The sequence below is a fragment of the Acipenser ruthenus genome, unplaced genomic scaffold, assembly GCF_902713425.1.
Source record: "Acipenser ruthenus unplaced genomic scaffold, fAciRut3.2 maternal haplotype, whole genome shotgun sequence".
Lineage (NCBI taxonomy): Eukaryota > Metazoa > Chordata > Actinopteri > Acipenseriformes > Acipenseridae > Acipenser > Acipenser ruthenus.
This window is the reverse complement of record NW_026708517.1, coordinates 19,860-35,000: the sequence shown is the minus strand read 5'-3', so window position 1 is coordinate 35,000 and position 15,141 is coordinate 19,860. Positions and strand designations below refer to the sequence as shown.

Sequence of the window (15,141 nt, the reverse complement as noted above, 5' to 3'; positions counted from 1 at the left end):
AGGGGGATAGGAGAGGGGGTAAGAGGAGAGAGAGAGAGTGAAGAAAGCAAAGGAGGAGCACGAGAGCACAGCGGGTAAGAGAGAGAGAGAGAGGAGAGAGTGAAGAAAGCAAAGGAGGAGCACGAGAGAGCACAGCGGGTAAGAGAGAGGGGGATAGGAGAGGGGGTAAGAGGAGAGAGAGAGAGTGAAGAAAGCAAAGGAGGAGCACGAGAGAGCACAGCGGGTAAGAGGAGGGAGGGAGGGGGAAGAGGAGAGAGAGAGTGGGGGAAGAGAGAGATGAGAGAAGGAAGAAAGCAAAGGAGGAGCACAGCGGGTAAGAGAAGAGGGGGTGATCTGGATAAGAGAAGGTGAAAGGGGCACAGAGGAGAGAGGGGGAGAGGTCAGGCTTCAGAGAGAGAGAGAGAGAGAGGGAGGGGGGTGCGCATGTCCTCTGGTTGACCTGTGTGTCTCTGTCCCTCTGTCCACAGGAGCAGGATGAGAGGGCGGAGGCTGGCGGTCCACACAGAGGATTCCCAGGTAGGAACCTCGCTCGCTCCCCCATCGAAACCCCTTCACCATTTTCACTGCTTCTGTTTTTTAAAGATGAATGATCGCCCTCTGGTGGCCGAGCAGCGCGTTGCAGCGCGTCCTGAAGTTTCCAGTTTCTATTATTATTATTATTATTAATATTATTATTATTATTATTTGTTTATTTAGCAGACGCCTTTATCCAAGGCGACTTACAGAGACTAGGGTGTGTGAACTATGCATCAGCTGCAGAGTCACTTACAACTACGTCTCACCCGAAAGACGGAGCACAAGGAGGTGAAGTGACTTGCTCAGGGTCACAAAATGAGTCAGTGGCTGAGGTGGGATTTGAACCCGGGACCTCCTGGTTACAAGCCCTTTTCTTTAACCACTGGACCACACAGCCTCCCTGATGCAGTTTCACCCTTCCTGTGCTCTAGGATTCCCTGGGTTCGCTGGTGGTGCTGGTGCTCCTGGGTTTCCTGGGTTCCCTGGTGCTGCTGGTACCGCTGGTGGTTCTGGAGCCGGTGCGTTCAACATGCCAGGACTCAACGAGATCTTCAGCGACCCGGAAGTGCTCATGGCCATGAAGGTGAACTGCGTGACCTCGGAGGGGGTTTCATTCTCTTGCAGTCTTTTGTATGATAGACCTTCACTCCTCTCTCTCCTCTCTCCAATCCCCTTTCTCTACTCTCTCCTCTCTCTCCTCTCTCCCCTATCCTTTCTCTGCTCTGTCCTCTCTGCTCTCTCTCCTCCTCCTTTCTCTGCTCAGTCCTCTCTCCTCTTTCCCCTCTTCCCTGATCTCTCTCTCTCTCTCTCTCTCTCCCCTCTCTGCTCTCTGCTCAGTCCTCTCTCCTCTTTCCCCTCTTCCCTGATCTCTCTCTCCCCTCTCTGCTCTCTCTTCTCTCTGCTCAGTCCTCTCTCCTCTTTCCCCTCTTCCCTGATCTCTCTCTCTCTCTCTCTCTCTCTCTCCCCTCTCTGCTCTCTTCTCTCTGCTCAGTCCTCTCTCCTCTTTCCCCTCTTCCCTGATCTCTCTCTCTCCCCTCTCGGCTCTCTCTTCTCTCTGCTCAGTCCTCTCTCCTCTTTCCCCTCTTCCCTGATCTCTCTCTCCCCTCTCTGCTCTCTCTTCTCTCTGCTCAGTCCTCTCTCCTCTTTCCCCTCTTCCCTGATCTCTCTCTCTCTCCCCTCTTGCTCTCTCTTCTCTCTGCTCTCCACTTTCCCCTCTTCACTGCTCTCTCCGTTTCTCTCTACTCTCCTCCTTTATCTGCTCTGTCCTCCTTCTCTCCTCTCTCCTTTCTCTGCTCTGTCCTCCTCTCTTCCCTCTCCCTGCTCTCCTTTCTCTGTCCTGCTCTCCTCTCTCTCCTTTCTCTGCTCTCCTTGCTGTGTCGATTTTTTTATTTTTTTTACATTTCAGAGTGAATTAAGAAACAGCTGCTGAGTGTTTGTGATGGATCTCCGTGCTCCACAGAGTCTCTGAAAAGCAGCGATCGTCACAAACTCGAGCGGCTGCTTCTTAATTCACTCCCCCCCCCGGATCCACACCAGCGACCCCCCCCCCCCCCCCCCCTCCTCCTGGTTTCTGTGGAGCGCTCTGTCCCAGGAAAACCGAATAATTGATTCATGAAGCAATAATATTCTCTCTCTTCAATTCAATGGTGCTTTATTAGCATGACTTGCAATAGCAGGTGTTGCCAAAGCAATTATACAATACAGACATGTATACAATGCATCATAAATACAGGATAAAATTGATGGGAAGATAGTACTGTTAATGATGAATAATCTGTGTCGTCTCTCTCTCTCTCTCCTCTGTCTCTCTCTCTCCTCTGTCTCTCTCTCCTCTGTCTCTCTCTCCTCTGTCTCTCTCTCTCCTCTGTCTCTCTCCTCTGTCTCTCTTCTGTGTCTCTCTCTCCTCTGTCTCTCTCTTCTGTGTCTCTCCTCTGTCTCTCTCTTCTGTGTCTCTCCTCTCTCTCTCTCCTCTGTGTCTCTCTCTCCTCTGTGTCTCTCTCTCTCCTCTGTGTCTCTCTCTCCTCTGTGTGTCTCTCTCTCCTCTGTCTCTCCTCTGTCTCTCTCTCTCTGTCTCTCTCTCTCTGTGTGTGTCTCCTCTGTGTGTCTCTCTCTGTGTCTCTCCTCTGTGTGTCTCTGTCTCTGTGTGTGTGTTTGTGTCTCTCTCTCCTCTGTGTGTGTGTGTCTCTCTCTCTCCTCTGTGTCTCTCCCTCCTCTCTCCTCTCCTCTCCTCTGTGTGTGTGTCTCTCTCTCTCTCTCTCTCTCTCTCTCTCTCTCTCTCTCTCTCTCTCTCTCTCTCTCTCTCTCTCCAGGATCCTGAAGTCATGGCCGCGTTTCAGGATGTTGCTCAGAACCCCGCCAACATCTCCAAATACCAGGGCAACCCCAAAATCATGAACCTCATGGGCAAGCTGTCCTCCAAATTCGGGGGTGCGCAGCCCTAGGGAACCTGGGCAGGCTGGCGGGGTGGGGCAGGGCGGAGGGTACCCCAACTTTACAAACCTTATCTGGGGAGCGGGGTTGGGCTTGAGGGGACTAATCTGTTCCTCCTTGTATAGATTTAATATTTGATTCAATTCAGTAGAGCTCTCAGAATCTAAACTTCAGATTCAGCGGAGTGGCGCCATTATTAACCTGTCCTGTGACACTCTGCTGCCCTCTGGTGGAAGAGAGAAATACAGCAGTGTTGTACCAGTATTAACCTGCCCCCTGGTGGATGGGAGAAACACAGCAGTGAGAAATATCCTCTAGTCCTGAACACAGCAGTCTGTACCCTTACTAACCTGCTCTGCAACTCCTCCAAGCAGAGGGGTGAAATTCACAGACCGAAGCGAGGAGAACGCGTTCGTTCAACATGTAACTGTTTTCAAGCGTCTCCTTTTTTGTAATGTTTAAGAACTTAAATAAAAAAAAGTAAAACAAACCACATTTCTTCTTTTTTTTTGATCAGTTTAGTTTGCTAGAGGGAGGTCAGGTAACCTGTTATGATATACGAGAGCTGAGATCAATTCTGTTTTTCAATTTTCTTTTTAAAAAAATCAATTTCCAATCCGCCCCTCTTAATCAGTCCCAGCCCACGTCTTAGAAAGGGGAGAGAAATTATTATTATTATTAGAAGCTTAATCCAGGGGTGGCTAATCAATCCCAGCACTGAAGTGTCATGATTCAACTCCAGGCATGGCTAACAGAAAAAGAAAAATGTGACCATTAAACTTCTTCAGGGTCTGGAGCTTTTTGAGTAATTAATTGAATTAATTCAATAATTAAAACAATTTAGAACTGGGTTCTTGGGACAAAATTTTAGACAACCCGTTCGCTTGCTTTGGCTTTTAAGGGAGGTGGGGCAGAGTTCTGCCGATCGCACCTTCCCTTTAAGAGGGGGAGAAAGGGCGTGGTTTTGCTGAGCAATCGAATCATCAAATCAAACTGTTTCAAAATGCTTCAGATTTTAAATAATGAAACACACACACCAGTGATGTACACTGTGAGCAAATAAAAGTGACTTTCAAATTGATTGTGTTGTGCGATTATTTTTTCTGTACAAATATTTAATAATGTATTTGTGTGCATATACGACAGGGTTGCCACTGTATAGCCTGGTTTACCATTATTATGAATATGCTTTACCAGACCTCTCTGTGCTTTACAATGCTTCCCTATGCTTTACCAGCCCTCTCTGTGCTTTACAATGCTTCCCTATGCTTTACCAGACCTCTCTGTGCTTTACAATGCTTCCCTATGCTTTACCAGACCTCTCTGTGCTTTACAATGCTTCCCTATGCTTTACCAGCCCTCTGTGCTTTACAATGCTTCCCTATGCTTTACCAGACCTCTCTGTGCTTTACAATGCTTCCCTATGCTTTACCAGACCTCTCTGTGCTTTACAATGCTTCCCTATGCTTTACCACACCTCTCTGTGCTTCACAATGCTTCCCTATGCTTTACCAGACCTCTCTGTGCTTTACAATGCTTCCCTATGCTTTACCAGACCTCTCTGTGCTTTACAATGCTTCTCTATGCTTTACCAGACCTCTCTGTGCTTTACAATGCTTCCCTATGCTTTACCAGACCTCTCTGTGCTTTACAATGCTTCCCTATGCTTTACCAGACCTCTCTGTGCTTTACAATGCTTCCCTATGCTTTACCACACCTCTCTGTGCTTTACAATGCTTCCCTATGCTTTACCAGACCTCTCTGTGCTTTACAATGCTTCTCTATGCTTTACCAGACCTCTCTGTGCTTTACAATGCTTCCCTATGCTTTACCGTTACCTGATGAAATACAGCCCTCTGAAATGTCTTTATAATATACAGCGCTAGACCCTGGTATTGATGCGATCCAGCCCTCTGAAATGTCTTTATAATATACAGCGCTAGACCCTGATATCGATGCGATCCAGCCCTCTGAAATGTCTTTATAATATACAGCGCTAGACCCTGATATCGATGCGATCCAGCCCTCTGAAATGTCTTTATAATATACAGCGCTAGACCCTGATATCGATGCGATCCAGCCCTCTGAAATGTCTTTATAATATACAGCGCTAGACCCTGATATCGATGCGATCCAGCCCTCTGAAATGTCTTTATAATATACAGTGCTAGACCCTGATATTGATGCGATCCAGCCCTCTGAAATGTCTTTATAATATATATAGTTATCAGACCCTGATACTGCCCCAAATTAACTAGGTAACAGAAGACGCAGGCGTTCTTAAACAGAACATGAAATGTTTATTTATAATACACAACGCTGATGCAAATGAATCATTCTGAAAAGAACAAAAACTGGCTTCTCTCTGCTTTCATGCGAATGACGACACAGAGGCAACAGAGCTGGTGCAGGTCACTCCTAGTGTCCATACCTGGGGAGGAGGGGAGGAAGACAAAATTAACCCCTTTCAAAATCACCCTGATAACAGCCTACCTGAGGGCAGGACTAGTCATCTTAAAAAAAAAAAATAACACAAATTGGTTTTGTGCACAAAGACACAATTAAAAATATAGACATTGTGCGTTGGGAGTCTCTTATAGAAGTCATGGTGTGTAGGGAGTCTCTTATAGAAGTCACGGTGTGTAGGGAGTCTCTTATAGAAGTCACAGTGTGTAGGGAGTCTCTTATAGAAGTCACGGTGTGTAGGGAGTCTCTTATAGAAGTCACAGTCTCATAGAAGTCAGGAGTCTCTTATAGAAGTCACAGTGTGTAGGGAGTCTTATAGAAGTCACAGTGTGTAGGGAGTCTCTTATAGAAGTCACAGTCTCATAGAAGTCAGGAGTCTCTTATAGAAGTCACAGTGTGTAGGGAGTCTCTTATAGAAGTCACGGTGTGTAGGGAGTCTCTTATAGAAGTCACAGAGTCTCTTATAGAAGTCACAGTGTGTAGGGAGTCTCTTATAGAAGTCACAGTGTGTAGGGAGTCTCTTATAGAAGTCACAGTGTGTAGGGAGTCTCTTATAGAAATCACAGTGTGTAGGGAGTCTCTTATAGAAGTCACGGTGTGTAGGGAGTCTTATAGAAGTCACAGTGTGTAGGGAGTCTCTTATAGAAGTCATGGTGTGTAGGGAGTCTTATAGAAGTCACAGTCTCATAGAAGTCAGGATGTAGGGAGTCTCTTATAGAAGTCACAGTGTGTAGGGAGTCTTATAGAAGTCACAGTGTGTAGGGAGTCTTATAGAAGTCAGGGTGTGTAAGGAGTCTTATAGAAGTCACGGTGTGTAGGGAGTCTCTTATTTAAGTCACAGAGTCTCTTATAGAAGTCACAGTGTGTTGGGAGTCTCTTATAGAAGTCACAGAGTCTCTTATAGAAGTCATGGTGTGTAGGGAGTCTCTTATAGAAGTCACAGTGTGTAGGGAGTCTTAAAGAAGTCACAGCGTGTAGGGAGTCTTATAGAAGTCACAGCGTGTAGGGAGTCTCATAGAAATCACAGTGTGTAGGGAGTCTCTTATAGAAGTCACAGTGTGTAGGGAGTCTCTTATAGAAGTCATGGTGTGTAGGGAGTCTTATAGAAGTCACAGTCTCATAGAAGTCAGGATGTAGGGAGTCTCTTATAGAAGTCACAGTGTGTTGGGAGTCTCTTATAGAAGTCACAGAGTCTCTTATAGAAGTCATGGTGTGTAGGGAGTCTCTTATAGAAGTCACAGTGTGTAGGGAGTCTCTTATAGAAGTCACAGAGTCTCTTATAGAAGTCACAGTGTGTTGGGAGTCTCTTATAGAAGTCACAGAGTCTCTTATAGAAGTCATGGTGTGTAGGGAGTCTCTTATAGAAGTCACAGTGTGTAGGGAGTCTTAAAGAAGTCACAGCGTGTAGGGAGTCTTATAGAAGTCACAGCGTGTAGGGAGTCTCTTATAGAAATCACAGTGTGTAGGGAGTCTCTTATAGAAGTCACGGTGTGTAGGGAGTCTCTTATAGAAATCACGGTGTGTAGGGAGTCTCTTATAGAAGTCGTGGTGTGTAGGGAGTCTCTTATAGAAATCAGTGTGTAGGGAGTCTCTTATAGAAATCACAGTGTGTAGGGAGTCTCTTATAGAAGTCACTGTGTGTAGGGAGTCTCTTAGAAGTCACAAGTCTCTCTTATAGAAGTCACAGCGTGTAGGGAGTCTCTTATAGAAATCACTGTGTGTAGGGAGTCTCTTATAGAAGTCAGTGTGTTGGGAGTCTCTTATAGAAGTCACAGTCTCTCTTATAGAAGTCACAGCGTGTAGGGAGTCTCTTATAGAAATCACAGTGTGTAGGGAGTCTCTTATAGAAGTCACGGTGTGTAGGGAGTCTCTAGAAGTCACGGTGTGTAGGGAGTCTCTTATAGAAGTCATGGTGTGTAGGGAGTCTCTTATTGAAGTCACGGTGTGTAGGGAGTCTCGAAGTCACAGTGTGTAGGGAGTCTCTTGTAGAAGTCATGGTGTGTAGGGAGTCTCTTGTAGAAGTCATGGTGTGTAGGGAGTCTCTTATTGAAGTCACGGTGTGTAAGGAGTCTCTTGTAGAAGTCACAGTGTGTAGGGAGTCTCTTGTAGAAGTCATGGTGTGTAGGGAGTCTCTTATAGAAGTCACAGTGTGTAAGGAGTCTCTTGTAGAAGTCACAGTGTGTAGGGAGTCTCTTGTAGAAGTCATGGTGTGTAGGGGGTCTCTTATTGAAGTCACGGTGTGTAAGGAGTCTCTTGTAGAAGTCACAGTGTGTAGGGAGTCTCTTGAAGTCACGGTGTGTAGGGAGTCTCTTGTAGAAGTCATGGTGTGTAGGGAGTCTCTTATTGAAGTCACGGTGTGTAAGGAGTCTCTTGTAGAAGTCACGGTGTGTAGGGAGTCTCTTGAAGTCACGGTGTGTAGGGAGTCTCTTGTAGAAGTCATGGTGTGTAGGGAGTCTCTTATTGAAGTCACGGTGTGTAGGGAGTCTCTTATAGGAGTCACGGTGTGTAGGGAGTCTCTTGTAGAAGTCATGGTGTGTAGGGAGTCTCTTATTGAAGTTACAGTGTGTAGGGAGTCTCTTATAGGAGTCACGGTGTGTAGGGAGTCTCTTATAGGAGTCACGGTGTGTAGGGAGTCTCTTATAGAAGTCACGGTGTGTAGGGAGTCTCTTATAGAAATCACGGTGTGTAGGGAGTCTCTTATAGAAGTCATGGTGTGTAGGGAGTCTCTTATAGAAATCACAGTGTGTAGGGAGTCTCTTATAGAAATCACAGTGTGTAGGGAGTCTCTTATAGAAGTCACTGTGTGTAGGGAGTCTCTTAGAAGTCACAAGTCTCTCTTATAGAAGTCACAGCGTGTAGGGAGTCTCTTATAGAAATCACAGTGTGTAGGGAGTCTCTTATAGAAGTCACGGTGTGTAGGGAGTCTCTAGAAGTCACGGTGTGTAGGGAGTATCTTGTAGAAGTCATGGTGTGTAGGGAGTCTCTTATAGAAGTCACGGTGTGTAGGGAGTCTCTTATAGAAATCACAGTGTGTAGGGAGTCTCTTATAGAAGTCATAGTGTGTAGGGAGTCTCTTGAAGTCACGGTGTGTAGGGAGTCTCGAAGTCACGGTGTGTAGGGAGTCTCTTGTAGAAGTCATGGTGTGTAGGGAGTCTCGAAGTCACGGTGTGTAGGGAGTCTCTTGTAGAAGTCATGGTGTGTAGGGAGTCTCTTGTAGAAGTCATGGTGTGTAGGGAGTCTCTTATTGAAGTCACGGTGTGTAAGGAGTCTCTTGTAGAAGTCACAGTGTGTAGGGAGTCTCTTGTAGAAGTCATGGTGTGTAGGGAGTCTCTTATAGAAGTCACAGTGTGTAGGGAGTCTCTTGAAGTCACGGTGTGTAGGGAGTCTCTTGTAGAAGTCATGGTGTGTAGGGGGTCTCTTATTGAAGTCACGGTGTGTAAGGAGTCTCTTGTAGAAGTCACAGTGTGTAGGGAGTCTCTTGAAGTCACGGTGTGTAGGGAGTCTCTTGAAGTCACGGTGTGTAGGGAGTCTCTTGAAGTCACGGTGTGTAGGGAGTCTCTTGTAGAAGTCATGGTGTGTAGGGAGTCTCTTATTGAAGTCACGGTGTGTAAGGAGTCTCTTGTAGAAGTCACGGTGTGTAGGGAGTCTCTTGAAGTCACGGTGTGTAGGGAGTCTCTTGAAGTCACGGTGTGTAGGGAGTCTCTTGTAGAAGTCATGGTGTGTAGGGAGTCTCTTATTGAAGTCACGGTGTGTAGGGAGTCTCTTATAGGAGTCACGGTGTGTAGGGAGTCTCTTATAGAAGTCATAGTGTGTAGGGAGTCTCTTGAAGTCACGGTGTGTAGGGAGTCTCTTGAAGTCACGGTGTGTAGGGAGTCTCTTGTAGAAGTCATGGTGTGTAGGGAGTCTCTTATTGAAGTTACAGTGTGTAGGGAGTCTCTTATAGGAGTCACGGTGTGTAGGGAGTCTCTTGTAGAAGTCATGGTGTGTAGGGAGTCTCTTATAGAAGTCACAGTGTGTAGGGAGTCTCTTGTAGAAGTCATGGTGTGTAGGGAGTCTCTTATTGAAGTCACGGTGTGTAAGGAGTCTCTTGTAGAAGTCACGGTGTGTAGGGAGTCTCTTGAAGTCACGGTGTGTAGGGAGTCTCTTGTAGAAGTCATGGTGTGTAGGGAGTCTCTTATTGAAGTCACGGTGTGTAGGGAGTCTCTTATAGGAGTCACGGTGTGTAGGGAGTCTCTTATAGAAGTCATAGTGTGTAGGGAGTCTCTTGAAGTCACGGTGTGTAGGGAGTCTCTTGAAGTCACGGTGTGTAGGGAGTCTCTTGTAGAAGTCATGGTGTGTAGGGAGTCTCTTATTGAAGTTACAGTGTGTAGGGAGTCTCTTATAGGAGTCACGGTGTGTAGGGAGTCTTTTATAGGAGTCACGGTGTGTAGGGAGTCTCTTATAGAAGTCATAGTGTGTAGGGAGTCTCTTGAAGTCACGGTGTGTAGGGAGTCTCTTGAAGTCACGGTGTGTAGGGAGTCTCTTGAAGTCACGGTGTGTAGGGAGTCTCTTGTAGAAGTCATGGTGTGTAGGGAGTCTCTTATTGAAGTTACAGTGTGTAGGGAGTCTCATAGGAGTCACGGTGTGTAGGGAGTCTCTTATAGAAGTCACGGTGTGTTGGGAGTCTCTTATAGAAGTCACGGTGTGTAGGGAGTCTCTTATAGAAGTCGCGGTGTGTAGGGAGTCTCTTATAGAAGTCACGGTGTGTAGGGAGTCTCTTATAGAAGTCACAGTGTGTAGAGAGTCTCTTATAGAAGTCACAGTGTGTAGGGAGTCTCTTATAGAAGTCACGGTGTGTAGGGAGTCTCTTATAGAAGTCACAGTGTGTAGAGAGTCTCTTATAGAAGTTATAACTGTTAAAAATGAAAGTGCTGTGGACTGCTATCCATGTGGAAGAGAACAACAACACCCTCTTGGAAAAACGCACGACAAACAGCCGCGGTCAACGCCGGTTTTGTCACACTACACAACACCAAACGAATGAAGGAGAGGGAAGCAGGACTTACTTTTGAAACTCCCACTCTCGGTTGTCCAGGGGGCAGACCTGCCTGGTCTTTAACCAGCGGGAGATGCAGTGGAAGTGAAACGCGTGCTGAGGGAGGAGAATCGACACAAGTTAACTCACTTCAATTCAATTAAAAAACACAAGACTCGACTAAACTGAGTCCAGCAGACCAGCTCTAGTTTGGGGCTCTAGTGCCTTCATCAGCGTGATTGAAACTAAACTGAGTCCAGCAGACCAGCTCTAGTTTGGGGCTCTAGTGCCTTCATCAGCGTGATTGAAACTAAACTGAGTCCAGCAGACCAGCTCTAGTTTGGGGCTCTAGTGCCTTCATCAGCGTGATTGAAACTAAACTGAGTCCAGCAGACCAGCTCTAGTGTGGGGCTCTAGTGCCTTCATCAGCGTGACTGAAACTAAACTGAGTCCAGCAGACCAGCTCTAGTGTGGGGCTCTAGTGCCTTCATCAGCGTGATTGAAACTAAACTGAGTCCAGCAGACCAGCTCTAGTTTGGGGCTCTAGTGCCTTCATCAGCGTGATTGAAACTAAACTGAGTCCAGCAGACCAGCTCTAGTTTGGGCTCTAGTGCCTTCATCAGCGTGATTGAAACTAAACTGAGTCCAGCAGACCAGCTCTAGTTTGGGGCTCTAGTGCCTTCATCAGCGTGATTGAAACTAAACTGAGTCCAGCAGACCAGCTCTAGTGTGGGGCTCTAGTGCCTTCATCAGCGTGATTGAAACTAAACTGAGTCCAGCAGACCAGCTCTAGTTTGGGCTCTAGTGCCTTCATCAGCGTGATTGAAACTAAACTGAGTCCAGCAGACCAGCTCTAGTTTGGGGCTCTAGTGCCTTCATCAGCGTGATTGAAACTAAACTGAGTCCAGCAGACCAGCTCTAGTTTGGGGCTCTAGTGCCTTCATCAGCGTGACTGAAACTAAACTGAGTCCAGCAGACCAGCTCTAGTGTGGGGCTCTAGTGCCTTCATCAGCGTGATTGAAACTAAACTGAGTCCAGCAGACCAGCTCTAGTTTGGGGCTCTAGTGCCTTCATCAGCGTGATTGAAACTAAACTGAGTCCAGCAGACCAGCTCTAGTTTGGGGCTCTAGTGCCTTCATCCAGCATTTGTCTATGGAATTAGTTGTTTTTAAGTGTGTCTGATTATTAAACTCCTAGTGAAACCAGGACTGGATCACACTGCTGTGCAGCAGGAGTCTGATTCCCAGCCCTGTGGTACAAAACCCTACAGGAAAACAGAGGGAACTAAAAGTGACCACAATCTGCTAGTCCGAGCGTTCGGCTTCCGATGACTCTCTGAGCCATTTGAGAAACATCTGAACCCAGTCGTGTGGTTTTTTTTTGCATTTTGAACAGAGAGGTTGGCTTTAAAATGGGTTGAGAGGACATTTGTGAAATAAAAAGACAGACAGACAGAAAATCGAAGCTGGCTGTTGAACTCACGTTGCAGACCCCCCACGCAACCGTGCACTCCTCAGAGGTGGCTGAAGCTTGGTTAGCTTGACACTCTATGCCTGGAGAAAGAAAGAAAGGTCAGTGACATCATCAGTGACATCATCAGTGACAGTCCTAGTTTCACTAGGAGTTTAATAATCAGACACCCCTGAGCTTGTTAGCTAGACACACTGGGGACTGATCAAGCTGGTAGCAGTAAAACCTGGACTGGATCACACTGCTGTGCGATAGGAGTCTGATTCCCCTCCCTGATCTCTCTGTCTAAATATCCCACAGTTCCCAGCAATATCCTGTAGCTCTCTTCACTATAAAATCAGCTACAAACCTCCTTCAACCAAAGTCTATCTACAGGGCTGGGAATCAGACTCCCGCTGCACAGCAGTGTGATCCAGTCCTAGTTTCACTAGGAGTTTAATAATCAGACACCCCTGAGCTTGTTAGCTAGACACACTGGGGACTGATCAAGCTGGTAGCAGTAAAACCTGGACTGGATCACATTGCTGTGCGATAGGAGTCTGATTCCCCTCCCTGATCTCTCTGTCTAAATATCCCACAGTTCCCAGCAATATCCTGTAGCTCTCTTCACTATAAAATCAGCTACAAACCTCCTTCAACCAAAGTCTATCTACAGGGCTGGGAATCGGACTCCCGCTGCACAGCAGTGTGATCCAGTGTAGCTAGCAATGCTGCTGTAGCTGTAATACCCACGAGCCCCGGGCTCACAGGAGCGCGTCCTGATCAGCAGCGATACTCACACAGGTCCATGATGTGGTTTCTGCAGATCGCACAGTTATCAACCACAATGTCCCACGCCCACAGAGCAACCGCATTCCACTGAGAGAGAGAGAGGAGAGGGAGAGGAGAGGGAGGGGAGAGGAGAGGGAGGGGAGAGGAGAGGAGAGGAGAGGGAGGGAGAGGAGAGGAGAGGAGAGGGAGGGAGGAGAGGAGGGAGGAGAGGAGAGAGGGGAGGAGAGAGGAGAGGTGGAGGGAGTGGAGAGGGGGAGAGGGAGAGAGGGGGAGGGAGAGGAAGAGGGAGAGGGAGAGGAAGAGGGAGGGGGAGGAAGAGGGAGGGGGAGGAAGAGGGAGGGAGAGGAAGAGGGAGGGGGAGGAAGAGGGAGGGGGAGGGAGAGGGAGGGAGAGGAAGAGGGAGGGGGGAGAGGAAGAGGGAGGGGGAGAGAGGGGGGAGAGGGGGGAGGGGGAGAGAGGGGAGGGGGAGAGAGGGGGGAGAGGGGGGAGGGGGGGAGAGGGGAGAGGGGGAGAGGGGGGAGGGGGGGAGAGGGGAGAGGGGGGGAGGGGAGGGGAGGGGGGGGAGGGGGGGGAGGGGGGGGAGAGGGGGGGTGAAGAGGGAGAGACAGAGTGAGGGGGAGAGGGAGAGGAGAGAGAGGAGAGGGAGGGTGAGAGAGAAAGGGAGGTTATCTGTTTGTATTGATGAGTTGTGTTGATGTTTGTTGTTTAAATGCTTTGGCAAAACAATTTATTTCATCACGCTAATAAAGCCTCGAATTTGAGACACAAACACACACACACACAGACACACAGAGACAGAGAGGAGACACACAGATAGAGAGAGAGACACAAACAGACACACAGATAGACAGACAAAGAGAGAAAGCGAGACAGACAGAGTCACACAGATAGACAGACAAAGAGAGAAAGCGACAGACAAAGAGAGACACACAGACACAGACAGACAGAGAGAGAAAGAGACACAGACAGACACACAGACAGAGACAGAACGAGAGAGAGAGAGAGAGAGAAACAAACAGACACACAGACAGACAGAGAGAAAGCGAGAGACAGACAGAGTCACACAGACAGAGAGAGACACACAGACAGACAGAACGAGAGAGAGAGAGAGTCACACAGACAGACACACATTAAAAGCACAGTTTTGTTTTCAGGTTTCCTAACCCTAAAGCAAATAAAAAGCACTACACTTAACCATTCAAACCGAGCAGATTGGTAATTCATTGTAAATTACAACGCCACTGTAAATGCAGTTGAATCTTGACAGACCTGCGTAACTGCAGTTTGAATTATTATAGCACATAATTTATGGACTAAAATTCACCTACGCGTTTATTAATTTCTCATTCGATCACTGTATTTATTACCCTATTTCCAAACACAATTCTGCGGTAACTGCAGTCGGGATTAATCTAGTAATCGCATACCACCGCCAATCTAACAAACGCTATCGAAACTTATAAAATCGATTAGAATGTTGTCACAGTTTATCAAAACGATAGGGGCGTGGTCCAAGCGGAAACACGTCAGTATTTTAGTATCGATTATTACGGATATGAAATAACAGACAGGGGCGGGAAAAAAGGCTTCGTCATTCGCGTTATTAACTTAAAATTTAAAAAACAAGACATCTAAATAAATTAATAAGTTATTAATTACTTGAGATAAATCGTTACCACAACATAACACAGCAAAAAATAAAAACGCTTTTCAACAATCGACGGTACAGCGCGGTCTGGCTTTTTATTTTGAAATAATAAACATTAATTTAAACAAACTCCGTCCGTTTGTTTTTAATTCTGCCCCCCCGTTTCGTTTCCCGAGGCTTACTTTCTTCACTTCGAAGCGTTTTTTGCTGGCGCCGCTGTTCGTCCCGGTCGGGGTGTCAACATCCATTGCTGCCGCCATCTTGTCGTTAGGGAAGTTTAAAAAAACGCACTGCGCATGCGCCGCCGTCCCTCGCCTGAGCCTTAAAGGGGCGGGCACACATTACTCAATTTAAATCGGCTGATAATTATAACCCTATACTATCATCGATAATAACCCTATCGACAGACTTTTTAAAAAAAAAAAAAGTTTTATATTAATCAAATCTAGACTGATCCTCAGAGCCAGCATTGCATGATATAAAAAAATTATAAGTTTATATAAAGTAGTGTTAGTTAGAATTAATACAGATTCAAAGATAGAAGTAAAAATGACGTCATAATATATAGAACACCATTACATCATGTAAGAATAAATCATGAATTTGAATGTAAACAATAACAAGCAGTTGTCATGCCGTCAAAAACCTATAAATACCTCCAATGTTTGGATTCAAACACAGGCTCCCTTGAGAAAGATATGGACAACATATCGAAACGTTGGGCAGCTGGCTCTTTGAGCTAATATATATATATATATATATATATATATATATATATATATATATATATATATATATATATATATATCACCCTTCCTTAAATGCG

The 15,141-nt window shown here is 46.5% G+C and overlaps 2 protein-coding genes across 2 annotated transcripts in view; one reads left to right on the top strand and one right to left on the bottom strand.

The window, feature by feature from the left end:
• The window catches only part of LOC131733793 (hsc70-interacting protein-like), a gene marked incomplete at its 5' end in the record, with an annotated part of 14,653 nt that extends 10,626 nt beyond the window's left edge, over window positions 1–4,027 (top strand). The window contains 3 exon segments of the mRNA XM_059021256.1: window positions 468–516; window positions 948–1,099; window positions 2,826–4,027. Coding sequence (XP_058877239.1) covers window positions 468–516; window positions 948–1,099; window positions 2,826–2,957 — 333 coding nt within the window. The 3' untranslated portion in view covers window positions 2,958–4,027.
• Window positions 4,028–5,223: 1,196 nt separating this feature from the next.
• LOC131733794 (RING-box protein 1) lies at window positions 5,224–14,625 on the bottom strand. The gene is made up of 5 exons (XM_059021258.1): window positions 14,498–14,625; window positions 12,676–12,754; window positions 11,909–11,979; window positions 10,458–10,543; window positions 5,224–5,377 (listed from the first exon to the last, which is right to left on the bottom strand). The coding sequence occupies exons 1-5, from the start codon at window positions 14,573–14,575 to the stop codon at window positions 5,365–5,367; spliced, it is 327 nt and encodes a 108-aa protein (XP_058877241.1). The 5' UTR covers window positions 14,576–14,625; the 3' UTR covers window positions 5,224–5,364.
• Window positions 14,626–15,141: the final 516 nt, after the last annotated feature.

Bases quoted from the DNA above. Each gene is read 5' to 3' on its own strand.
- LOC131733794 (XM_059021258.1), bottom strand. From the start codon at position 14,575: ATGGCGGCAGCAATGGATGTTGACACCCCGACCGGGACGAACAGCGGC. The intron at 12,755-14,497 runs GTAAGCCTCGGG...TCTCTCTCTCAG, and splicing joins AACGCTTCGAAGTGAAGAAA to TGGAATGCGGTTGCTCTGTG. The intron at 11,980-12,675 runs GTGAGTATCGCT...TTCTTTCTCCAG, and splicing joins AAACCACATCATGGACCTGT to GCATAGAGTGTCAAGCTAAC.